General features: G+C 35.2%; 1 protein-coding gene across 3 annotated transcripts in view; it reads left to right on the top strand.

The window, feature by feature from the left end:
* COL14A1 (collagen type XIV alpha 1 chain) overlaps nt 1-27,667 on the top strand; it is a 256,610-nt gene that overhangs the window by 141,406 nt on the left and 87,537 nt on the right. For all 3 annotated transcript variants that reach the window (XM_030938097.1, XM_010381456.2, XM_030938098.1), the window contains exons 26-35: nt 41-180; nt 8,074-8,197; nt 8,397-8,540; nt 9,935-10,099; nt 10,711-10,749; nt 10,917-11,055; nt 13,350-13,492; nt 15,044-15,153; nt 18,482-18,640; nt 27,016-27,093. In XM_030938097.1, coding sequence (XP_030793957.1) covers nt 41-180; nt 8,074-8,197; nt 8,397-8,540; nt 9,935-10,099; nt 10,711-10,749; nt 10,917-11,055; nt 13,350-13,492; nt 15,044-15,153; nt 18,482-18,640; nt 27,016-27,093 — 1,241 coding nt within the window. The remainder of the gene's footprint in view (nt 1-40; nt 181-8,073; nt 8,198-8,396; nt 8,541-9,934; nt 10,100-10,710; nt 10,750-10,916; nt 11,056-13,349; nt 13,493-15,043; nt 15,154-18,481; nt 18,641-27,015; nt 27,094-27,667) is intronic.

The raw sequence follows: 27,667 nt of genomic DNA, 5'->3' as shown, positions 1-27,667 counted from the left end.
TTCCCCTTATCTCTGACTCAAATTCATTGTTGGTCTTCAGTATGTAAGGCGGCCAAGGCTGACCTGGTATTTATGGTGGATGGATCCTGGAGCATTGGAGATGACAATTTCAATAAGATCATCAGCTTTCTGTATAGCACTGTTGGAGCCCTGAACAAGATTGGCACAGATGGAACCCAAGTAAGGCTAATAAATAATTCATTCATTCTATGTATTTAGAAATTGTTTCTCCAGCTCTTATTACAGCTACTTGTCAGGTACTGTAGGTCAGGAACTATAATGATTGGACTCAACCTTAAATGAAAAGATAAACAGGTATGTGTTTAGAAGCAGCTTATTGATGCCTGGTGAAGCTCCGGAGGATGCTTACCCTTAAAAGGTACTAAGTTCAGCAAACTAAAACAAGGTAGAAAGTCCATGTCAGGGAATTATATACTAGGGTAGAATGTCTCTTTTAATGATACACACACTATTTTCCCTGCCCTTAAGGACTTTAAAATCTTGAAAGGAACACCTTACTATAGATCATGTGGAACATGAAACTAACTCATTCATTTAACAAATATGTATCAAGGATTTGTTATGGCCATGTACTATACTGTCGTAATGAATGTCAATCAATGTCTCTAATTTTGTGGGGCTCGTATTCTTAAAAGTAAGGACAGAAGACATACTAGTCAGAATGGCTGTTATTAAAAAGGCAAAATACAACAGATGCCGGCAAGATTGTGGAGAAAAGGGAACACTTATACATCGTTGGCAGATATGTAAATTAATTCAGCCATTGGAGAAAGCACTTTGACAGTTTCTCAAAGAACTTAAAACAGAATTCCCAAACCCGGAATACCACTGTTGGATATATACCCAAAGGATTATAAATCATTCTACCATAAAGACACATGCATGCACAAGTATGTTCATTGCAGCACTATTCACAATAGCAGACATGATATCAACCTAAATGCCCATCAATAGTAGACTGGATAAAGAAAATGTGGTACATATACATCATGGAATATTATGCAACAATAGAAAAGAATGAGATCATGTCCTTTGCAGCAACATGGATGAAGCTAGAGGCATCCTAAGCAAACTAATACATAAACAGAAAAATAAATACTGCATGTTCCCATGTGTAAGTGGGAGCTAAACATCAAGTATTTATGGACACAAAGAAGGGAAGAACAAACACCAGGTGGAGGGTAGGAGGAGAGGGAGGATTGAAAAACTACCTGTCAGGTAACATGCTGAATATCTGGATGATAAAATAATCTGTACATCAAATCCCACGACTTGCAATTTATCTCTCTAACAAACCTGCACATGTACCCCTAAACCTAAAAGAAAAGTTAAAAAACAAGAGAAAAGGGACAGAGACAGATATAAACAGGGAAGCAAATAGATTCACAAGGTAGGGATGTACGCTATGAAAACAAAGTGATGTGATTTAAAGATGTCAGGGGATTACTCTAAATTGTGTGTGACAGTTATTTTAAATTGTACGGTCAGCAAAGACCTCTTTGAAGAGGTGCCTTTTTAACTGAGATGTGAATGATGCAGACTTGAAGATCTGAGAATAGAGTTTCCAGACAGAGATAATGATAAGTACAGAGGACCCAAGGTGAGAATGACTTTTGAAACTTCATACCCCAAAACTTGTGGCTAGAATATAGTAGGTGAGAGTGTGAGGATACAACAAGTGGAAGAAGCAGGCAAAAGCCAGATCATCTTGAGTCTTGTGGACAATCAAAGGAGTTGAGTATCATCATAAATGCAACTGAAAGTCACTGGAAGGTTTTAAGGAGAGCCAAGATCTGATGTGTTTCAGAAAAAAAGATTACCCCAACTGCTTTGTGGCATGTGAATTACTAATACGGGTAAGAGTGGAAGCAGATAGACCAGTCAGAAAGATGCTCTCATGGTCCAGCAGAGTGATCATGGTGGCCTGGACTAGGGTGGTAGCAATGAAGTACACTGAAACAAATGGATTTGGAATATATTGTGAAAGAATGGCTAAGAAAATTTGGGCACAAGAAGTACTGTAAGAGGATAATGGATACTTTGCAGAAAGCATGCAAGACAGAAAAGATTAGGGTCCTATTTTTAGCCTCCTTAAACAAAATACCTGTCAGCCAAGAATTCTGAATCCAGCAAAACTAAGTTTCATAAATGGAAGAAAAATAAAGTTATTTTCAAACAAACAAATGGTGAGAGAATTTGCCACTACCAGATCAGCCCTATAAGAAATGCTAAAAGAAGTTCTAAATTTGGAAACAAAAGTATGATATACATTAGAATGCAACCTCTTGAAAGCATAAAACTCATTGGGCCTATAAAACAATAACACAATGAAGAAAACAAAGTACTTAGGTAACAACATGGTGACTGGGACTGTACCTCACATCTCAACATCAATGTTGAATGTAAATAGCCTAAGTGCTCCACTTAAAAGATACAGATTAGAAGAATGGATACAAAATCATAAACCAAATATCTGCTGTCTTTAAGAGACTCACCTAACATGTAAGGATTTGTGTAAACTCAAGGTAAAGGGTTAAAAGAAGATATTCCACGCAAATGGAAACTCAAAGCAAGCAGGAGTAGCATTATTATGTCAGATAAAACAGACTTTAAAGCAACAATAGTAAAATAAAAAGACAAAGAAAGTCATTATATAATGATAAAAGGATTGATCCAACAAGAAGATATTACAATCCTACATTTATATGCACTTAACTCTGGCGCTCCCAGATTCAGAAAACAATTACTACTAGACCTAAGAAGTAAGACAACAACACAATAATAGTGGGAAACTTTAACACTCCACTAGCAGCACTAGACAGATAGTCAAGACAGAGAGTCAACAAAGAAACAATGGACTTAAACTACACTCTAGAACAAATGGACCTAACACGTATTTACAGAACATTCTATACAAGAACTGCAGAATATACATTCTTCACATCAGCATATGGAACATTTTCCAAGCTGGACCATGATAGGCCACAAAACAAGTCTCAATAAATTTTTAAAAATCAAAGTCATATCAGACATCTTCTCAGATCACAAGGAAATAAAACTAGAAATCAACTCCAAAAGGAATCCTCAAAAGTATACAAAAACATGGAAATTAAACAATTTGCTCCTGAATGATTTTGGGGTTAATAATAAAATTAAGAAGGAAATTAAAAAATTATTTGGAATGAAAGATAATACTTACACAAGTTGTCAAAACCTCTGATATACAGTAAAAGAAGTTCTAAGAGGAAAATTAATAGCACTCAACGCCTACATCAAAAAGTCGGAAAAAGCACAAATTGGCAACCTAATGTCACACCTCAAGGAACTAGTTCAACAAGAACAAACCAAAGCCAAAGCTAGCAGAAGAAAAGAAATAACAAAAATCAGAGCAGAACTAAATGAAATTGAAACAAAAAGCAATAAAAAAGATCAATGAAACAAAAAATTGATTATTTGAAAAGATAAAATTGATAGACCATTAGCTGGATTAACCAAGAAAAAAGAGAGATGATTCAAATAGTCTCAATTAAAAATGAAAATAGAGACATTACAACCAACACCACAGAAATACAGAAGATTATTCAAGACTATTATGAACACCTCTATACATAGAAATTACAAAATCTGAAGGAAATGGATGAATTCTTGGAAACAACAACCCTTCTAGATTAAATCAAGAATAAGCCCTGAGCAGACCAGTAACAAGCAGTGAGATTGCATCAGTAATTTTAAAAAATTTCCAAAAAAAAAAAAAAAAATGTCCAGGGCCAGATGGATTCACAGATAAATTCTACCAGACATTCAAAGAAGAATTGATACCAATTCTATGGAAACTATTAGATTAGTGCAAACCACAATTACTTTTGCACCAACCTAATATTCTAAAAGATTAGAAGGGGAATTCTCCCTATGTCATTCTGTGAAGCCAGTATTACCTGATACAAAAACCAGTAGAGGACATAATGAAAAAGAAAATATGCTGATATCTCTGGTGAACATAGATGCAAAAATAATCAACAAAATACTAGCTAAACAAATCCAGCAACACATCAAGAAGATAATACGCTGTGATCAAGTGAATATCATCCCAGGGACACAGAGAGGGTTTAACATGCACAAGTCAATAAATGTGATATATCACATAAGCAGAATTAATAACAAAAACCATATGTTCATCTCATAGATGCAGAAAACATGCAATAAAATCCCAGCATCCCTTTATGATAAATACGTTCAACAAACTAGGAATAGAAGGGACATACCTCAAAATAATAAAAGCCATGTATAACAGCCCCACAGCCAAAATCATACTGAATGGAAAAAGTTTATAGCATTCCTTCTGAGAACTGGAACAAGACAAAGGTAATCATTTTCACCACTTCTATTCAAGATAGTACTGGAAGTCCTAGCCAGAGCAATCAGGCAAGAGAAAATAATAAAGGGCATCCAAATTGGAAAAGAAGAAGTTTAAATTATTGCTGTGTGCCAATGATGTGATCATATACCTAGAGAACTTAAAGACTTCTCCAAAAGACTCCTAGATTTGATAAACAAATTCAGTCAACTCTTAGGTTACAAATCAATGTATACAAATCAGTAGCACTGCTATACACCAACAATCAATTCTCAGGTAAAAGATAAGGCCTGAGGATCAAATCAAGAACACAATAGCTTTTACAACAGCTGCAAAAAAAAAAAAAAAAATTGACATACCTAGGAATATATTATACTTAACTAAAGAGGTGGAAATTCTCTTCAACGAGAATCACAAAACACTGCTAAGAGAAATCAGAGATGACACAAACAAATAGAAGCATCCCATGTTCATGGATTGAAAGAATTCTTATGAAAATGACCATGCTTCCCAAAGCAGTCTACAGATTCAATGTAATTCCTATAAAAATACCAACATTGTTTTTCACAGAATTAGAAAAAACAATCCTGAAATTCATATGGAACCCAAAAAGAGCCCAAATAGCCAAAGCACTCCTAACCAAAAAGAATAAAATCTGGAGGCATCACATTACCTGACTTCAAAGTACACTACAAGGCCATAGTTACCAAAACAACATGGTACTGTTACAAAAGTAAACACATAAACTAATGGAACAGAGCAGAGAACCCAGAAATAAAGTCAAATACATACAACCAACTGATCTTGGACAAAACATTCAAAAACATAAATTGAGGAAATGACACCCTATTTAATAAATGGCACTGGGAAAACTGGATAGCCACATGTAGAATGAAACTGGATCCCAACCTCTCACCTTATACAAAAATCAACTCAAGATGGATCAAAGTCATAAATCTAAGACCTGAAATGATAAAAATTCTAGAAGATAACCTGGGAAAAACTCTTCTGGACATTGGTCTAGGCAAGGAATTTATGACTAAGACTCCAAAAGCAAATTCAACAAAAGCAAAAATAAATAAATGGTACCTAATTAAACTAAAACCTTCTGAACAGCTAAAGAAATAATCATCGGAGTAAACAGCAAACCCAAGAATGGGAGAAAATGTTTGCAAACTATGCATCTGACAAAGAACTAATATCCAGAATCTATAAGAAACTCACACAAATCAGCAAGAAATAAAGCAAATATCTCATTTTAAAAAATGAGAAAATGGCATGAATAAACATTTCTCAAAAGAAGATATACAAATGGCCCACAAACATATGAAAAAATACTCAACATCACTAATATCATGGAAATGCAGATTAAAACCACAATGAGATACCACCTTGTCCCTGTGAGAATGGCCATTATTATAAGTCAAAAAACAATAGATGTCGGTGTGGATGTGGTGAAAAGGGAACACTTATACACTGCTGGTGGGCATGTAATTTAGTACAGCCTCTGTGGAAAACAGTATGGAGATTTCTTAAAGAACTAAAAGTAGATTTACCTTTGGTTCCAGCAATCCCAGTAATGGCTATCTACCCAAAGGAAAAGAAGTCATTATGTCAAAAGATACCAGGGAACATATGTTTACTTTAGCACAATTCACAAATGCAAAGATATAGAACCAACTTCAGTGCCTGTCATCCAATTAGTAGATAAAGAAAATGTAATATGTACACACACACACACACACACACACACACACACACACACACCATGGAATACTACTCAGTCAAAAAAAAGAACAAAGTAATGTACTTTGCAGCAGCTTGCATGGAGGCCATTATTCTAAGTGAAGTAATTCAGGAATGGAAAATCAAATACCATATGTTCTCCCTTTTAAGCGAGAGCTAAGCTATAGCTACACAAAGGAACACAGGGTGGTATGATGGACTTAGAGACTCAGAGTGGGGAGGGTGGAAGGTGGGTGAAGGATAAAAAACTACATACTGGATAGAATGTACACTACTTGGGTGATGGGTGCACTAAAATCTCAAACCTCACCACTATACAATTCAACCATGTAACCAAATACCCTTGTACCCCAAAAGTGTTGAAAAAAAAAGTATTGAAAATAAAAAATAAAAAAAAACACAGGACACCCTGTGTCCAAGTGTTCTCATTGTTTGATTCCTACCTAGAGTGAGAACATGTGGTGTTTGGTTTTCTGTCCGTGCGATAGTTTGCTCAGAATGATGATTTCCAGCTTCATCCATGTCCCTACAAAGGACATGAACTCATCCTTTTTTATGGCTGCATGGTGGGGGTAAAGGAGAGGGAAAGCATTAGGAGATATACCTAATGTAAATGACAAGTTAATGGGTGCGGCACACCAACATGGCACATGTATACATATGTAACAAACCTGCACATTGTGCACATGTACCCTAGAACTTAAAGTATAATAAAAAATAAAAATAGGTTATTAAAAAAGAGAATTCTATTCAAGTCAGAAAGAAGGAAATTTCCTTTGAATTGGAGGAGACTTTATAAAAATGGTGACGTGTCCAGTAGACTGATAAACTGGTAGCAGCTTAAGGCTCACTTAAACAAAGAAAGCACTCTAAAGATGCTGCCTTTACTTCTTACATCATGATTCTGAAAAACAAATTAAAAACAATTAATTAAAAATGGTCCAAAAGTTCCACAGGAATAAAAGCAAGTTGTAAGAACTGAAGCCAGAAAGTTTTGTATAGTAGTGGTTAAGAACATACATTTTGATATAGAATAGACCTAACTTCAACTGTTGACTCTGCCAGTGACCACTCTTGTGATGTGCAAGTAACTTGTCTTTTGCAGCTCAGTTTCCTCAAGTGTAGAGTGAGTAGAATAGTAGTAATTACTTCATAGGTTTGCTTCATAAGGAAATCTTTGTAAAGAGTCTAACTCGGATTCTCGGACATTTGTCAAGTTACCGAGCTTAGGCTGCCATTTTTAAACTGTCAAATGAGGTGGCAAAAATCCTACATGCTTGAAAGATTTTTTGAAAACTACTTCCTGAAAGTACTTAGAGACACATGCACTCCTATGAGTTCATTGCAGCGCTATTCACAATAACACACATGGAATGCCCATCAATGGTGGACTGGATAAAGAAAATGTGGTGAACATACAGCAAGAAATACTATGCAGCCATAAAAAAAGAACAAAATCATGTTCTTTGCAGCAAGACGGGTGCCGCTGGAAGCCATTATCTTGTGCAAATTAACAGAGAAACAGGAAACCAAATACTGCATGCTCTCACTTATAAGTGGGAGCTAAACATTGAGTACATGTGGACAGAAAGATGGGAACAATAGACACTAGGGGCTACTAGTAGGGGGAGAAAAAGAAGGAGGCTGAAGGTTGAAAAACTACCTATTGAGTACTATGCTCACTACCTGGGGGACAGAATCATTTGTATACCACATCTCAGTGACATGCCATTTACCCATGTAACAAACCTGCACAATGTACCCTCTGAAGCTAAAATAAAATTTTTGAAAAAGAAAGGATGTATTTAATTTGTCTTCAAATTTGGTATATAACTTGTATGAAAGAAATTTTAATCCAAGGAGATTTTGTTATGAGATAATGAAGAAATTAAAACTACTGACCCAGTGGAAGTCTACATATGTGTAAAAATGAATACACCTTCTCTCTCCAGGTTGCAATGGTTCAGTTCACTGATGACCCCAGAACAGAATTTAAACTAAATGCTTACAAAACCAAAGAGACTCTTCTTGATGCAATTAAACACATTTCATACAAAGGAGGAAATACAAAAACAGGTATGACCAAAAGAAGCCCAGCTAAGGCTCAAAGTAATTCATTATTAGTAACTACTGAAGTGACCTTTTGTTTTAAGGCATAGTAATTTTTTAAAAGATTTTCTTTCCTTAATTTAAGAACTTTGTTCCCACCCTTTCCTCCCCAGAAAAACAAAAATGGGAGAGAGTGAAATCAAACTGTTGCCTTCCTTTGTTTCAGGAAAAGCAATTAAGTATGTTCGAGATACCTTGTTCACAGCAGAGTCAGGTACAAGAAGGGGCATCCCAAAGGTTATTGTGGTTATAACTGATGGAAGATCACAAGATGATGTGAACAAAATCTCCAGGGAGATGCAATTAGATGGTAAGATATGTAAACAATAGTGGCTACCAAATGTAATGTTAGAATTGTTATTTTCTAAATACAAATGTATAGGCTATATCAGCATTACTTAAATGTTTTAAAATATTTCTTCATATGAACTAGACAGTGTAATTTTTAAAATACTTTCTGGTATACAAATCTGTAATTGTACTGTTTTGTTAGAGAAAATAGGTTATTTTCTCTAACTCTTTTGTTACATCCAGGATGCCCTTTATAAGGAACTCTAGCAACTAAGTACTGTAAGAAAAGGACCAAGGAAAGAACCTTATTACAGAAACAACTCAGCCTCTTAATCATACCCAAATGCCCATCAATGATAGACTAGATAAAGAAAATGTGGCACGTATACACCATGGAATACTATGCAGCCATGATAAAGAATGAGTTCATGTCCTTTGCAGGGACATGGATGAAGCTGGAAACCATCATCCTCAGAAAACTAAAACAAGAACAGAAAACCAAACACCACATGTTCTTACTTATAAGTGGGAGTTGAACAATGAGAACACATGGACACAGGGAGGGGAGCATCACACACTGGGGCCTATCGGGGGTAGGGGGCAAGGGAGGGAGAGCATTAGGACAAATACCTAATGCATGCAGGGCTTAAAACCTAGATGACAGGTTGATAGGTGCAGTAAACCACCATGGCACATGTACACCTATGTAACAAACCTGCACGTTCTGCACATGTATCCCAGAATTTAAAGTAAATTTTTTTAAAAAAGAAAATATATTGATTGAATATATGTGTGTGTGTGTGTGTGTGTGTGTGTGTGTGTGTGTGTGTGTGTGTGTGTATGTGTGTGTATGGACCAGAGAAGGAACCTTATTACAGAAATTCCTCAGCATTTTATTTTATAAAGTGGAGATTCTCACAGGACCGCTGTGAAGATTACATTACATAAGTTATGGCAAATAGTTCTGTTTACTTGCCAAGCATTGAATAGTGACCCACCTTAGGTTGCTAGGCCTATTAATGTCTCAGTTTCTACTTCTGAAAAAAAACTGAGATAAGCTCAGTGTCTCTGTTTCAAGTATATTTCATACCATAAATGTTAAAGTAACTTTTAAAAATATGCAACCATAGAGATATTACTCAAATGCAAACTATTTCGTCTCAAGCACAAATTGGGGCCTTGGTCTTCTTGGGTTTCTTTAAAATGGAAAATCTCTTTAGGGGATGATGGAATCATTATCACATAATGAAATATATATGTGCAGAACTCTAATGAACTGTAAAGAATGGATTATCCACCCCCATGGGACTTCCTAAATAAACATATTTTAAACATTTGGATGTGTCTTATATTACATTATTTGTGTTTTGTACAATTTAAAGTAATCAGAAGTCTGTTCTCTGTCTGCCACAGGCTATAGCATTTTTGCAATTGGTGTGGCCGATGCAGATTACTCAGAGTTGGTTAGCATTGGCAGTAAGCCCAGCGCACGCCATGTCTTCTTTGTGGATGACTTTGACGCCTTTAAGAAAATCGAAGATGAGTTAATTACTTTTATCTGCGAAACCGCATCAGCAAGTTAGTTCTTTGGAATTTGTACTTACTCATGTTGCTTAACGGCTGAAATATTTGATACTGGTTAAATAATGAGTCCCATCTTGATCTCAGAAAAGCATATTAACTTCCAGTGCTGCTTGTTATATAGACATTAAGTTTTATGGCCTTGAGCATATGGAAGTAAACCTCCCCTCCTCTGTTTAGAGTTTAGATTGATAAAAACCTTCCCTAATCAGATGAGAGTCTATGTTTAAAAGCAACTGTGCTTAAACAGATGTAGTAAATAATTTTCAATGTATTAAGAGTGTATTAAGATGTAAAATGTATTAAGAATTCTCATCTGGGCAATACATTATGAGGTAGATGTGTCTTAATACATGCTCTCAGGTAATAACCCTTGATTTTAATGAACCCAGGAGAGAAGGAAGCTGTGACCCTTTAGTTGTAATAAAGGACCTTAGTGCATTTCAATCTTTACGAAACCACAGAAATCCATAGTCACATTTGATTTGGATTCTCTCCACAATCAACTTCTGGAAAGATTATATTAGTTTCCTGTTCTCAGGACAGGGAAAGAGTATGTTTGTGAAATATCCGAATTAGAGTTTTATTTTGTTTGTTTGGTTTTCCAGCCTGTCCAATGGTACACAAGGATGGCATTGATCTTGCAGGTATGCATTATCACAATCTTTTCAAACACAAATATATTACATGCCTCTCATTTGGAGATGGGGTTTCTGTTTTTGTTTTTAAATCCTTAATAGAAAAATATTAAAATTTAAAATTCTAAAGCACCATATTCCCTATGTTTATTCTTTTTTTACATTTTTTTTTTTAGGATTTAAAATGATGGAAATGTTTGGTTTGGTTGAAAAAGATTTTTCATCAGTGGAAGGGGTTTCTATGGAGCCTGGTACTTTCAATGTGTTTCCATGTTACCAACTCCATAAAGATGCCCTGGTTTCCCAGCCAACCAGGTATGTTTCCATTGCAAGATTTTAAAGTCGATCTTATGTTTATTATATCTCACTGTGAAAATGATGTCAACTTGAAATATGATGTAATAGTCCCTGCTAGGATTTTCTACAATGTTTAGAGTAGATGATATTTACGTTTCTTTGTTTAAAAACACCAGACTCACACATAATGCGGATTGAACTTTAGCATCTGCTGATCTGTGACAACGTATAAAAGTGATTGCTGAGTGCTGTGGCTCATTCCCGTAATCCTAACGCTTTGGGAGGCCAAGGTGGGAGGATCACTTGAGGCCAAAAGTTTGAGAGCAGCCTGGGCAACAAAATGAGAGTCTCTACAAAAAAATAAAAATAAAAATAAATTAGCTGGGCATTGTGGTGTGCACCTGTAGTCCCAACTACTCTGGAGACTGAGGTGGGAGGATTGCTTGAGCCCAGGAGGTTGAAGCTGCAGTACGCCATGATCACACCACTGCACCTCAGCTTTGGTGAAAGAGCAAGACCCTGTCTTAAAAAAAAAAAAAAAAGTTGATACTTATGAGCACTACTACCAGCCATCTTTCTAAATGCTTATGTACACCAACTCACTCAAACCTCCAAACACCTCTATGAAAGTAGATTTCATTATTATCTAAATTTTACAGATAATGAATCAGAAACACAAAGAAGCTAAATGACTTGAGTGAGCTCGCATAGTTAAATGGCAATGTTGAAATTTATATCCAGCAATCAAGCTCCAGTGCCCAGACCCTGAACCATTTCATGATAGTGCTATATGGTTCAAATGGTTTTTATCTTTGAGACAGTCACAACAGCAATTCTAGAAAGTTGAAGAGTAGTAATCAGGTTTATGTAAAAATCGTATTATTTAGCTACTTTATAGACACATTTGCCTTATTCTTGTTTTTATCTCTGGATCCCCAGCAAATTATATGGTGTCTGTCCACATTGAGGGTGGATCTCCCCCACCTAGTTCACTCAGACTCGCACGCTAATCTCCTTTGAAAACACCCTCACAGATATACTCCAAAATAATGCTTTACCAGGTTTCTAGATATTCCTTAATCCAGTCAAGTTGAAACCTAAAATTTACCATCACAGGACCTTTGTCAGTTTATTTGCTGATGCATCTTAAATGTCTGTTACAGTGTCTGGCATATAGTTGGCATTCAAAAAATACTTATTGAATGGACAAATGAATTAATGAATATATAAATAAATGAATATTTATTTTTATCTATGCAAACCAAACTTTCATTTTTCAAGTGCATACTAAATTTGCACATTTATTTATTCAATTAATAACTATTATGGAGTTCCTACCACATGTAAAGGGCTGTATTTTTTTGCTTGGAGGAAGATTTAAAAAGTAAATGAGTAAAACTAACATTAGTTGTTAGAAAGACAGACAAGGTGATATTTTAGGTTGGGCTCTTCAGGAAGCAGATTTTCCAGCAGAGATTAGTATGTGGGAAGTTGGTGAGGGTGTTCCCTCATGGAAGGGAACAGCAGGACGCAGGATAGGCCAAGAGGGAGAAGTCAAGCTGTGAAGAATCTCAGTAAAAGCCTCCACCCATCCAGAGGAGTTCTGAAAATGGTATGGCCTCTCAGAGCTGTCTCCCATTGGGTTCAGGGGTTCAGGTCCTTCTACTTCCTCAATGACCAGTCATTGAAAACAGGTTTCCTAATAAGGTGGCATGACCTTGGGAGAGGCATCCTTTTTCAGCCAAGAAAATTTCTGGAGGGGGATTGGTGTCTGCAACCTGTCTGCAGACAATACTCCCAGGACCAGGGGTAATGTACCCTTAATTTTTGAAGGTGGATCTGGATAGTGCAACACAGATGGGAGTGTAATTGACTACAACATGTAGTGGAAAGTGATAATGTCATAAGTTATGTTTTACAAAAGGATAATAGATCAACATTGTTTATTATATGAAAACCTTTGACACTACTAAAATGTTCAGTGAGAAGCGATTGATTAGGTAAGTGATAAAATAGCCAAACAAGAGAAGATTGTGCAGCCATGAAATATCATGCTCTTAAAAATATTTAAGGAAATGGAAAATGGCTATTAAATGGTGCTAAGAAAAGAAAAGGACAAACTGATATAAATTGGACAAATGCACACGTTATTTACTAAATTAGATCCCTACAACAGTGATCTAGTTGGTGTTAATGGTGGTCTTTTCTGTTTTTCCAAATCTTGTGTAATGAAAATGTATTTGCTTTATAATCAAAGGAGTAACTTTTTTGAGGAAGGATACAATGAAACATGGTTTTCTTTCTATGTTCAGGTACATGCATCCAGAAGGATTGCCCTCCGACTACACAATTAGTTTTCTATTCCGGATTCTTCCTGACACTCCACAGGAGCCATTTGCTCTTTGGGAGATTTTAAATAAAAATTCTGACCCATTAGTTGGAGTTATTTTAGACAGTAAGTATATTTACTGAGATCACATTCGCACATAAATGTATGAGTAATGTATGTGGCACGCCATTTCGCCTGTTTGTGTATATTACAGAGTAACTCGCTAATCTTATGTGATGTGTAAATACTAAACAATGAATTATATAGCAGTTGATTTATCCATTTATTTTCTCATTCTTTCAACAAATATTTCTTGAGTTCCTATTTTGTGCCAACGCTAGACCTGGCATGCAGTAGTGAGGAAGGAGAAGAGAGAAAAGCAATTGTTACTGGGAGAGGAAAAACTACAGAAAGAGCAAGGTCCTTGGAGGGTCAATGGGAAGGGTGGGATTACAGTTCATTTTTTGGACATAGATATGATAAATGTGAGATACATATTTGATATTCCAGAGGGGATGTCAGATTGACAGCAGCATATTTAGAAAGAATTCTGGGATGGAGATATACATTTGAAAGTTGTGTGTCTTTGCTATATAAGCCATGAGACTGGGTGGGATCATCTAGAAAATGAATCTAGAAAGAGCAGAGAATAGGTCTGGAGGCTGGGAAATGCCAATATTTGGAGGTTGGAAAGTTGAGGAAGAACCAATGAAAGAAACTTCTTAACCTCATGCTCTTGGATGTTGTACATGATGATCACTTAAGCAGATCAAGTTTTTGGTTAATATTACTGAGTTTTCTATATCTAGTTTTAGTTTAGGATTCCAGTGAACCTAGGAACCAAAATTTGGAGACTATTACTAGGTGCTAGGTCAAACATTCAGATAAGGAAAGTATTAAGCTTATTTCTGACTAGTATTTGTAAAAGGATTTTTCAGTACATGGAAACTAATCAACAACTAAATATGATACTGCAGAAGCATTTTGCATTGATATTAAAACTAAGGAAAAGCTGTAGATTGAAAGGATATATGTTACTAACTCCATATATACCCGGGACTTGAAAATGAAGAATTTTCTCAAAATGATTAAGACTAGCTTGCTCCTTTTGAAAACAGAGGAATTAATTTGTAGCACAGGAATGAATTAGAAAAATATTCCTATCTTTTAAATAATAAAATATTCCTTGTAATAGGAAGAATTTAAGATTAGAAAATTTTTGCTTGTTTTTTCATAATAAATGAAATATCTTGGGTGGCATAATTTGCACATCCTAGGAAAGTTGGTTGCTGCAGTGGGTTAAAAAGACAAAGAGCCTGGTTTCTATTCTTTTAAGATTTGATAAACTTAAAGTAGCTGTGTCTGCCTCTACTCCCAGCCCTTGGACAGTTTCTCCCAAGAGAGTGATGGGGATGAGAGTCTGGGCAAGGAAGTACAGAGGAAGAGTATGCGTGGGAGTCTTTGCCTCACTGTCATCACCATGTGGCTAAATCAGTTCATGTAACCAACTAAGAGTCTGCAGCAACCTGGGGACTGTAGATTACTTCCTTACCCATTACATCATTCTAAATACAGTTTCAAAACAATAGATGCATTATTTTGTTTTGTGTTGAATTTTAGAAAAAAAATTCACCTACTTTAATTATTTCTAAAATATTTTTATTTTTCTTTAAATAGATGGTGGGAAAACTCTAACATATTTCAACTATGACCAGAGTGGGGATTTTCAAACTGTTACTTTTGAAGGACCTGAAATTAGGAAAATTTTTTATGGAAGCTTTCACAAGGTCAGTAATGCTGTGTATGCATATATTCTTCATTCTGTTTGCTATTCAACAAAGCTATTTAAAAAAAATTCCATAGGGCTTTGGATCTCAAATTTCAACTGCAGTGAGAATCAACCTTTGTGATTGTTAACAATACCCAGAGATTGGGATTTGGTAGATCTGAGAGAGGACCCTGAAATGTGCATTTTTTTTTGTTTTTGGTCGGGCACTCCAGAAAATAAGGGGGCCACTTTCTTCTTTGAGGAAAATTGTAGTTAAGGATACATTGTTACCAAGTGGACGGTTGCTCATTTGCTACATTAGGTGCGATGTAGAAAAGATTGCTGGTCTAGCTGGTACAACTAGCTATCTACCAGTGCAGATGAAAGCACAATCCACTGAATCATTACCTAAAATGTGCAGACAGAGATAACTGATTGCACTGATACTTTGACATATATACAAATACAACCCATCACTGTCATCATAACAGGTACCCTGTGGAAAAATTTTGTAAAACCTAAGTTTACTTGTCATTATTTTAATAACTCATCACTTGTGGTAGAACTATGTTCCTTAACATTTGCTTCTCAGAAACACTTATCTGTGGTGATCACTGGGGTGGACAGTTACCAACATCTACTGCTTCCTTTGTATTTGAATAAACCCGCTGACCTATGGTGTTAAGCGGTGCAGCACCTATACTGCAGGATGAGCAGAGCATTTGCTAGGTGGTGTAGAAAAATGCTTTGCTTCCTAACCAGGCCCTTACTGCCTTTTTAAAGTGAGAGAAGGGATGCTACAAAGCAATTTCCTTGGCTCCTGTCTCATGGCCTAGAATGCGGTCAAATCAATCTAATTTATGCAACTTTGTTACTTTCTGTGATTTTGAATATCGTAATTGCATACCACATAATTGCGTAAGAACAGTTGCTAAAAAAAAAAAAAAACAAAACCAATAAACAAACAAAAGAAAACCACACTTACTTTTTTTTCTGTTTAATAGGGTTGTACTACCAGAAGAAAAGGTATCTGAAAAGCACATGAGATACAGGTGGAGACTTATTAGTTCATGGCTCAAAGTGGTCCCATTAGCAGCTCTTAGGACTTAACATTGTTTAATCATCAAATTCCTCTTGGCATGTTTATTTTCTTGGTTATGGACAGTGTATTGCAAAATACTAAAAAGAAAAATTGTATGAGAGATGAAAAGCATTTGAGATTCATGAGTGTTAAAAGAAACATCATCATTTTAGCCCACGTTTTAGGCATGAACTTGTAATTCTCATTCCAAAGAATCCTTTGTAAGTCTTAGGTGAAGGTTAAGCTTTATTTCCTTACTAGAAGAAGTCAATAAGTGAGGTTCATTAAAAATTGATTTAAAATTTATAAACCTTCACATTTTTTAAAGTTATATGAAGGACGACTTCCCTCTAAGTGTTAATAAAGCCAAAAAGTCAAACGAGGAAAAAATTCAAAAAAGGGCTTCTCATGTGACAAAATACTTTATAATAGACCTATTAATAGAATATCTCAATGCAAATTCAGTTCGTAGAAATCAAATTCTATTTGTTCATAGACTTATAAATGAATGAATACTTTACCTTAATTTCTCATTGATTTTCAGTTAGTTTTATTTTTTACACTTTGACTATGAAGTGTGGGCCCAAGGTCTCTTTCAAAAAGCTTTAATTATATACATGGGCACTTAAGGGCAACCAAAGAAGCAAAATATCTGAAAAATTTTCATTATCTCCTTTTGTAAAAAAAAAAAAAAAAAAAAAAAAAAAAATAGAACTTAAGCATGTGAATAAGTCCCCACAAGTTAACGATTCTTAAGGCAGGGGTACTAGAAGCTAGGTTTTCTAGCTGTAATCTATAGTAATGGAAAGTGTTCTACAGCTCAAAAACACGTACGAGTTGAATTATACTCTAGTAAATGATCGTAACAGAGATGTTAATAAGAAGCAAGGAATGTGGTGGGGTTTATTCCATCAATGATTCTATACTTGGGCAATAGTTAATTCCTTTTTGAAGGAGAAGGATTCTCAAGAGTCCCAATGTTGACTTACATTATTTGTATCATGATCTAACTTAAAGGAAACATGCAATAAAAATTGGTGTAAGTCCATGTGCTTTCAACTCATATACAACAATGAAACAAAAATGAAGTTGAACAAAACCAGTAAAATTAAAAGTAACACTATCTTAATATGAAAGAGGACATTATTTCATTGACATTCAACCTGTGCTGACAATGTGAATACACTGGTAGCTACTATGACTCCCATAACCTTGATTGTATTGCCCAAGATAATTTTTTTTTTGAACTACCATGATACCTTACCTTAAACAGATTTGTAACTTCTTTTGGCTTTTACTTAGGGTGAAACCATTATTTGCCTATTAATTTCACCGCATAACCTTGATTGTATTGCCCAAGATAGTTTTTCTTTGAACTATCATTATACCTTACCTTAAACAGATTTGTAACTTCTTTTGGCTTTTACTTAGGGTGAAATCATTATTTATCTATTAATTTCACTCTTTTAGCTCATCAGTCTGCCAAAAACAAGTATTATAGTACTTATGAGGCTGATGCCATCATAAGTTACAATGCATATGTAAGCACTGAAATTTTATGGCAGAACTTGGACATAGTATAGTTATCTAGTCCGTCTAGAATATACCTAACTTTGATTATCAGCTAAATAAGACAGACTTTTACAAGTCCTTACAAAGAATGTGTCAACTCCTGAAAATATGATCATGGACCTCCAGATTCTTGAGATTCTAGTTTGTGAAAATTGTACGATACACTAAGCTAAACAGCTTTATTTTATTTGAACCTGAGTTCACCAGAAAGCATTCCTTCTTCCCCCTCAGATTCTAGATCCCCTTTCCTCATCCTAAATTAAACAAATATTTTCAAAGTGTGGTTTGCCAACCACTCATGGTACCTTGCATGATTGTTGATGATATATCAACAAGAATTTTTAATTTTAATATTTTTGTGTTTATGTTAATTTGCATTCAGAAAAGGCATAGCTAGTATAGCAGTCCTGTGATTTCAAAGATGCAATTGCTCTCGAGTGAGGCCAGACTTTAAAAAGTGAATCCTTTCAAAGCCACTTTAAAAAGAAGTGTTAATTAGATAAAAATAGAGATGGTACTTGAATGTGGGAAAATCATGGAGATGATAAAAGTGGAAATTTTCTCTTCTAGCAAAATACATGGTAACAGAATTCCTTCTCTTTCTTACTTTGTAATGATGAATCATACAATTATACAAATTTGGTTGATATTTCCTTCTGTTTCTTACCTCCTAAAACATCTTACTTTTACCTAGCTACACATTGTTGTCAGTGACACTTTGGTCAAATTGGTTATTGACTGCAAGCAAGTGGGTGAGAAGGCAATAAATGCATCAGCTAATATCACATCAGATGGTGTAGAAGTACTAGGGAAAATGGTTCGATCAAGAGGACCAGATGGAAACTCTGCACCGGTAAGTGAATAAACACATGAAGCTGTGTTACTGTTAAGGGAGAGAAATTCTTTTAAAGTACATTAGCTATTTTCCCGGGGAAAGGTTTAACAAAAAGGGGAATGGATAAATGGATGGATGGATGGATGGATGGATAAATAGATAATGGCCTCTTTAAAAGAATTAAGACATGTACATTCAAAGCTTGTGGTAGTATGCTTCCGCTGTATTATATGGAGTATATATTAGGATTTAGGCTAGTTTATTTTCTAAATGCATTTTAAAATTTAAATGGTAAAATATTCATCACATGGTTTGGGGCATAAATGGTTTTTAGAGAAGAATTACAACTGTAAATAAACCTCATTTATATAAGCAAATACAAATCCACACAAAATTCGTGAATATTACACATGGGAAATTGACATAAGCCTCTTATTTGGGTTAGATTTGGGCATTTTAAAACTAGGTTTTTGCTATCAATAATGTAAAGTTTACCCTTTAATTATTAGTGATTAAGTACCATACCATTCTAAGATAATATATTTTTTTTTTTTTTTTTTTTGGAGACGGAGTCTTGCTCTGTCCCCCAGGCTGGAGCGCAGTGGCCGGATCTCAGCTCACTGCAAGCTCCGCCTCCCGGGTTCACGCCATTCTCCCGCCTCAGCCTCCCGAGTAGCTGGGACTACAGGCGCCCGCCACCACGCCCGGCTAGTTTTTTTTTTTTTTTTTGTATTTTTTTTAGTAGAGACGGGGTTTCACCGTGTTAGCCAGGATGGTCTCGATCTCCTGACCTCGTGATCCGCCCGTCTCGGCCTCCCAAAGTGCTGAGATTACAGGCTTGAGCCACCGCGCCCGGCCCTAAGATAATATATTTTTTTACCTTACAACATGGAATTTAAATCTGGGAGACTTCCAATTGGCAAAGAAATCACATTCCCATCACTCATTACCCACAAGAAAAGAATAGTGCACACAGTTTTTTGTGTTAATACTGTTCATTCACAGCTAATTAGCAGCATTGTCTAATTTGAGTCATTCTATAATTAGTGAGGCATTTTATTCTTGTAAACAATCCCAACTATTCTAATCTATACTTCTCTTACGTAATAGAACAATCAAGATAATTATAGATTACTATTGTTTCCCACTTTCATAGATCTGTAAAATTAGCCAGTTATACAAGAGCTGGTAGTTCTCAAAGACTTTGAAAGCTGAAGATCATCTTTTAAAAATGAAATCCTATATACTATGTCAAATAAATAAAACAGGCCCATGATTCTAATTCCACTACCATTCACTTAGTACACAGGAAATAGTCCAAGTGAGAGAGTGATTTACTTTGGAGCACTTTGCTATTTTGCAGCATTTATCTTTGTGGTAACAGTAGAAGTGAATGGTAGCAATGTGTCCCCTTACGTATAGGGGTACATTGATACTTTCAGACCTTGATAGGTAGATGATGCTAAGTAGTTTAACACCTGCAGTTGAAGGATCTTTAAAAGTTCTTTCGTTTCTACTTTGCTTTGGAGAATTACGGATTAGATGCTTGGAAAGAGAATGTAAAAGCTTTGGAAGGCTCTCTTGTTCTCAGTTACAGTAAGAGACTTTTGGGAATGTTTACATGATTTTGAAAAGTTGTCTCCTCCTAATGTGTGGCATTTCGTGATAATTAAAACACACACCATCTTCTGCTTAATGGAAGATACTCCTATGATAGTACATAAAGGAATTTATAAAAACACAGAATTATCAAACTAAGAATATCTTGTATGGATAAATGGATATATAGATGGATACTTAGATGATGAATTAATAGACTCTAATTTAAGAAAGAGAAACCAGGCCTCACGTGGTACCTCACGCCTGTAATTTCAGCACTTTGGGAGGCCAAGGTGGGTGGATCACGAGGTCAGGAGATCGAGACCATCCTGCTAACATGGTAAAACCTCGTCTCTACTAAAAATACCAAAAAATAGCCAGGTGTGGTGGCACGTGCCTGTAGTCCCACCTACTCGGGAGGCTGAGGCAGGAGAATTGCTTGAACCCGAGAGGTGGAGGTTGCAGTGAGCTAAGATCGTGCCACTGCACTCCAGCCTGGGCGACAGAGCAAGACTCAATCTCAAAAAAACAAAACAAACATCAACAACAACAAAAGAAAAACAAAGAGAAACCCTTCTAGGTATATGAGATTCTGGGTCTAGATCACATAATACTATTATTAATGTTTTCTTAATTTTAGAAATAACGAATATAAAATTCCTGAAAGTTAGTAGGTGTCCACTGAAGAGTAACTATTATTATTGAAGAAAGTCAAAAACACATTCTCCATCCTCCATCCCACCTTTTCTAGACTTCTAGCTCTTGATTATTGATAGTCACATACTATTTTCTTTCTCTTTCATATATCTACATTTCACTCCTCTAACCAGATTATAAATGCCTCAAAATAGAAACCATGTCATTGTCTTTGTTTTAAACCACCCTGCACCACAGTGTCTAATCAATACTGACGACCAGAGTAAGTTCTCAAGAAACATTTGATAGAAATTAAATAGAATGTTGTCTGTTTCAAATTGTATTATATCTTTTCTAAACATTTTGTTTTGCATATATTCCATGTGTGATGTTGACAATAGTCCAATAATATATATTGTACCCTCTCCTAATTATTTTATAATTATGTTTCACAATGATAGTTGTATAATTGTATTTTAAACTATACTGTATGTAATAATTATGCTCCAAATATATGACCAACTAAATATCAACTAATTTCTTTCTGAAAGTGAAAATGCCTGCAAGTTTCAGGCCTACTGATGATCAATCTTTACTTTAAGCAATGAGAGAAATGGAATTAAACAGAGCACTCTCTGTGGTTACTTCCAACTAGTAGTAGACAAAGGAGAATTATCAAAGTCAATAATTAAAGAGTTCTTTGTAAGGCTAGTAGGAAAAAAGTCATAGCATTTGTTGCATCTAGAAGTCTACAAAGGATTACTAACTAGATTTTCAGTCTGCCCACTTACTGAAGAATTTGATTATGTTGAAATGAATGTATTAGGTTAGATCTCAAGAATGTGATTGGAAACTCAGAGTTGCTTTTTGAGGGATATTACTTAATCATTTTAGTACAAGGTAAGAGAAGTCTCAGTTTTCAATTTTAAATTTAGAAATCATAGACTGCCAATCTAACCTTGATATACATTTGTACTCTACTATCCAGCAAAAGGGAATGTGTGTTTTGCAAATTCTCGATTATTCTAGGAGTAATTATTATATGAGAGAGATTAGTAACTTATAGGTCTCCATTCCCTGCCAAATCCAACAATTATTCAATATATGCCAGATGGTGGAAGAGTCTAAAAATTTAGTCTTTAAAGAAAATATGTTATTTATAAACCATAATTGAGTGGAAGATAGATTAATGCATTTAAGGATACAATAACTACTCAATAGAAATTACGTTCTTAATAAAATCAACTGGTGTTCAGCAATGCAAGATTGTATAGGCAGTAATAGTCTCTACTGAGGCTAACCTAACAAGCAGGCTTAACTTAGCTGTCTAAAACATGTGGAATGAAACTTAACAACTGTGCTTCTCCTTTACAAACTTTTCCTCCTAAGAAGTTTCTCCTGCATTTTCTGATACCTAATGAAATGATTCTAGAAAAGTTTTGAGCTTCTGGCATACAATCATATTTCTTAGTGCCTTTCTTCTACCTTTGCAAATCTAATACTTAGGTAATTATCCACCTGGCATATGTTTAGCTCCCTGCTGTTCAAATAACAGAGACGTATGAGTTATGCAATGGAGTTGCCTATCATTTTAGCCACTGAGTTACAGCTTTTATATATAAATCAATAGTAGACTAGGTGATGATTCTACAAACACTTGTTTGAAAACAAGTGTTGTTAAATTGCTAAAAAGTATAGTATATTTTCACATGCATTATCATATTTTAAGTTTTTAAAATTATGATGATAGCTACTAGTTATTACATCTCTGCTAGGAGCTAGGCAGTGTGTACTTTCCTGGGATTATTTTGTTTAATCCTGTAATAATCCTTGAAAGAGATACTTATGTCTTCTCTACTCTGTAGATAGAGAAACTGAGACTTTAAGAAGCTAGGGTCAGGTCCCCTTTCAAAAAGTGAGAGTAGTGAAATAAGAGACTGTATCCAACTTCCATAAGGTCATCTGCCTTTTATTCCAGTGCTTATTCCATTAGGACAGACTCTGATAATTAGAGAATAAAGGCAGAGAAGGGAGTTTGGTTTGTACCAGAGACTATATGTCCTATCTTTTCATTGACAGGTTCCAAGATTTACCATTATTTGAATTACAACCTTGAGAGCAAAGTAATCAAAACTACCCCCCAAGTGTGTCTATACCTGAGAATTCTAATTAATACCAACGAGTGCAATAGTTATGAATTTTTATTTTCTAATTTAATCAGTGCCTTCATGGTTTCCCTTAAATTCAATAAATTGATTGAGAACAAGTTAAAAACAATCAGTTCAATAGTTGACAAGTGGTAAATGCACAATCTTAGTTTTGTGATGGCGTCGATAAAAGTTAGACATCAAATTAAAAACAGAAAATGGTTTAGTTCCTCTGTACTCTTTCATCAGTATTCTTGTGCAGTGTAAAGCTCTCTAAATATTTATATAAATTCAGGCACAGCTTTACTTCAAATTATAAATTTGTTTATAGTATGTTAGAAAAAAATTCAGAGAATAAAATTTGGCACTGAGTGGAAAATGGAGCCAGAGGTACATTTTAATTCCCATTCACAGATCAAAATGACTCAAATTACTTTCATGCTAACATTTGACCCCAAGTGACTTGCCTTTTGTGCTAAACCAGACAAAAAATGTCTAACAATGAAAAATGAACATTCGTAATTGGCTAAGTATTCCTGTGAAAGAAATTATGAAAAGTGAAAGTGGGAGGTTTTGTGTCTCTTCCTCTTTTTTTTTTTTTTTTTTTAGCAAAGATATATCTTTTATAATTTTCAGTTAGTTACAAAAAAGTTACAAAAGTAAAAGAGGGCTGCTTCTTGCATTAGTTTGCTAATTATTTATTTTGAGTCGCACTATCTTGCATTTTAAGGTACTCAAATATGAGATCTTTTGACATACCATCTTGTATTGTCTCCTGTATAATTTGCACAAATATGTATGTCATTGCTTTTGGAATAAAAGCCAGAGGCTTTTTTTTCTCTTTCAACCAATCCCCTGAAATGTGCCTTGGAAAAAAAAGTCTCTAAATAAAGGCTGAGGAATCTAAACTATTACAAGTGCAAACAATTATGAATAAATTTGTTGTACTCACAAAAGCTGCTGACATCATTTAACTTGCAAAAGAGTAGTCAGCCCACGTAACATTCCTGAAATTATAATATTGGCTTCATTCAGTACTTAGTAAGCATTCAACCCCTGGAATAAATAAATTGAGCTCCTAAGAGTCCCAATAACTTCATAAGGCAGAAGTCTAGCGAAAGGTTTGTAGACATTAGACTGTTATAGGTGGTTAAGTAGTAGATGTTTATTTGAAAAACTTCGAGAAATCCTCATATATGCTGGGGCTTGTGAAAGGCCTTTGCTTTAAGTAAGTCTTTCCATTCGTGAAAATGTTTTTGCTCTGAAGGCTCTACTCAGAAATGGAAAATTTCTTAATGGATAAATGATTTGCAGACTTAGCTGAATCTATGCAATGCTGTCATAATGGGACCTATTTAATAAATGTCCCCAGACAAAATGGCATTGTAAGATTACATTGGGCTATCTGCATTTTAAAAGTTAGATCAAAGATCAGTTTACTGGGAAAATAAACCACAAGAAAATGGGGCATGCCATTTAAATCTCAAACACAACTAAGCCTTCAACATATGGTTACATTATTTAAACTTTTTCTTCCCCGGTTCTATTCCACAGAATGGACTTTGTTATGATCATACCCCATAGCGGCAATCTGAAGATTTAATGATATATGCAAAGTGCTTAGGATAGTCCTAGGCACGTAGTAACATTCATTTCTGCAAATGTTTGTTGCTATTGTTGTTGTTATTTGCTAAGACTTTTCTGAATCAAAACATTTCATAGATATTATTATTGTGGAAACAAACTACTATTATATTTCTGTCCTCAATACTGTCACTGTCATTTTGATTCTACTTTTTTTGCCTTTGTGTTATATGTACACCTTCTCTTTAAATCAATTTTGAGAAAGCTAATAATTATTATTTATAGCAGCTATGTTCCAGGCACTGTTCTAAATATTTCCTCTATACTAACTCATTTAATCCTCACAACCACATGAATAGCTACTATTTTTTTTATTTATTTATTTTTTTTTTTTGAGGCGGAGTCTTGCTCTGTCACCCAGGCTGGAGTGCATGGCCGGATCTCAGCTCACTGCAAGCTCCGCCTCCCGGGTTTACGCCATTCTCCTGCCTCAGCCTCCCGAGTAGCTGGGACTACAGGCGCCCGCCACCTCGCCCGGCTAGATTTTTTTGTATTTTTAGTAGAGACGGGGTTTCACCGTGTTAGCCAGGATGGTCTCGATCTCCTGACCTCGTGATCCGCCCGTCTCGGCCTCCCAAAGTGCTGGGATTACAGGCTTGAGCCACCGCGCCCGGCCATGAATAGCTACTATGATTATGCTCACTTTACAGATGAGAAAACTGAGCCTCCAAGACATTAAATAATTTGTTCAAAGTGACTCAATCTGTCAGTGGAGGAGTCAGAGATGACACCCAGGCAGTCTAGCTCCATGATCTCAGAATCCCTATGATCTTTAAAATATTTGTTGTTATTGTTGTTGTAATTGTTTATGAAAATAAGCTATAATGTCTTTTCCCAAATGTTTTAATTCTATTAGGTGGTGCAAAAGTAATTGTAGTTTTTGACATTACTTTTGCACCAACCTAATAAAAACTTAATTTTTCATTGGACATAAATTTTTTGTTTGGTTACCCTGGACGATCTCAGTTATCATACTCTTGGATGGTGGAGGAGAACCTTAAACCACCTAGAAAAAACAGCAGTGAGCCATGCACATATTTCTGCAAACAGGTCAATAGATGTATATAGGATCAAAAAAATAAGATGCTTTGACTTATGGATTTGCTTTGAAAATTCAGGGGTTACTTCATTGATCAGTTGGAATGAATGTTTGCAATAAGGCATCGTTACTTGAGTATAATGACCGAAAGCCCGATTTCATTTGTTTACTATCAGAACAAGTTCTTTTGTGATAGTGCATGCATTTTTAATAACGTATTTCAATAGGACTGTCTACTTGGGCATTATCATTTTTCTAGAAGATGCTTGGTGAAGGATGGGTAGTACTATTTGGGAGAAAATAAGGAAGGCACCAGGAGTTTCCAGGCTTTGCTGAAAACACCACTTGCTGAAAGCAAGATTACAGATTTAAAATGAAAACAATTTCATCCTTCTCCCCAATCAGTAATAGAGCACACACTTAATATTTGAAAATAATGTAGGAAGAAATATAGTAAAAATGATTGGGTCGTTAGGCTAGTGTTAGCCCTTAATGATGTTATAAATTATGTTTCTGTATATTTCAACATGTATATTGACTTGTCACCAACATACATGAGTGGAGCAAGCCTGTCTAAATATTTATGGCATGATCAATGGCGTAAATAAAAATACGCATAGCTTACATTCTCACAATACTGAATGTGAAGTTGTCATGACATTTACCACATTGTGTACAGTATTTATGTGCTCCTCTCTCACTCCCTGTAAGTTCTTCTAGGTCAGGACTATGATTTTTTTAAAAAAATGTTTGTATCCTAAAAGTCTGCATGGTATCTGGCTTATATTATGTACTGAAGAAAACGTTGCTGAGTCTATGTACAAAGGAATGAAGTGAGAATTAATTCAATAAGCCTTCCTGAGTGCTTTTTATCTACCACATATTATGATAGGTGACCTAAGGATGAGTTTGAAAATGTAAATAATTGTATTGTGTAGTGGGAGGTGTGCTATCGAGGAGGCACATGGAGTGTTGTGTGATGACAGTCATTTGGGAATAGCTGTGATGGGCTTTGTAAGGAAGATTTTAACAGAGAAGTTAAGCTTACTCTTTAGGTAGAAATGAGAGGGGAAGTTGTGGTAAGTAAGAGGGTTTAGATGGTGGAAGAAAAATTGTAGACAAAACCTTAGATCACTGTGTGTTTGAGGAAAAGAATTAGTTTGGCATTATTGGAGTTACTTTTAAATTTACTTACTGTCATGTATTATTAATGTATTGGTATTCTGTTATATAATACATAACATAAAATCTGTTATATAATACATCACATAAAATTATAATGATAATTTATTTTTTTATTGAATGACAATTTTCTTTTTAAATCATAGTTCCAGTTACAGATGTTTGATATTGTTTGTTCCACATCATGGGCCAATACAGACAAATGCTGTGAACTTCCAGGCCTGGTAAGCATTCTTGCTTCATCTCTATTGATTTTTTTTTATTGTATTTAATTTTCTGGAAATGAGAAGCTATTTCTCAACATTCATATCATAGGCAACTCATTGAGATGATAAAATTAGAAAGAGATTAATAAGGAGACATGTGTGAAATTAACATGATTTCTCCTGCATGACCTCGGATCACATGCACTGTGAACGGCACAACTCAGAGTGCTCCATTTATACATAGTCCAGATGTTCCCAGATTCCATGGCTCATGAAGCCCTTAGTGTCTCAGCTTTTTTCTTGCACCCCTAAGCCAAAAGAAACACCTTGTGGTTCCATTTATGAAATAATAGGCCCAACCATCTTACTAAATATTTATGTCCTAACAACTCAGTAACCATGTAAAATAGTAATGCACATACATTGAAAGAAAAAAGGGATATTTATATTTTATTCTTAAATGACCGAAATAGCTTACTGATGGGATGTGTGTGCATACCTGAGCCCTGCAGTATTTCTCATATCTTGGAATCATATTGGCCATTGCCATCCTCACTTCTTTTTCTACATTGCTTTTTTTCATAGTACTTAC

Source organism: Rhinopithecus roxellana, chromosome 9, assembly GCF_007565055.1.
Source record: "Rhinopithecus roxellana isolate Shanxi Qingling chromosome 9, ASM756505v1, whole genome shotgun sequence".
Taxonomy (NCBI): domain Eukaryota; kingdom Metazoa; phylum Chordata; class Mammalia; order Primates; family Cercopithecidae; genus Rhinopithecus; species Rhinopithecus roxellana.
Note: the sequence above shows the minus strand (reverse complement) of the source record. Positions and strands in the feature narration are given on the sequence as shown.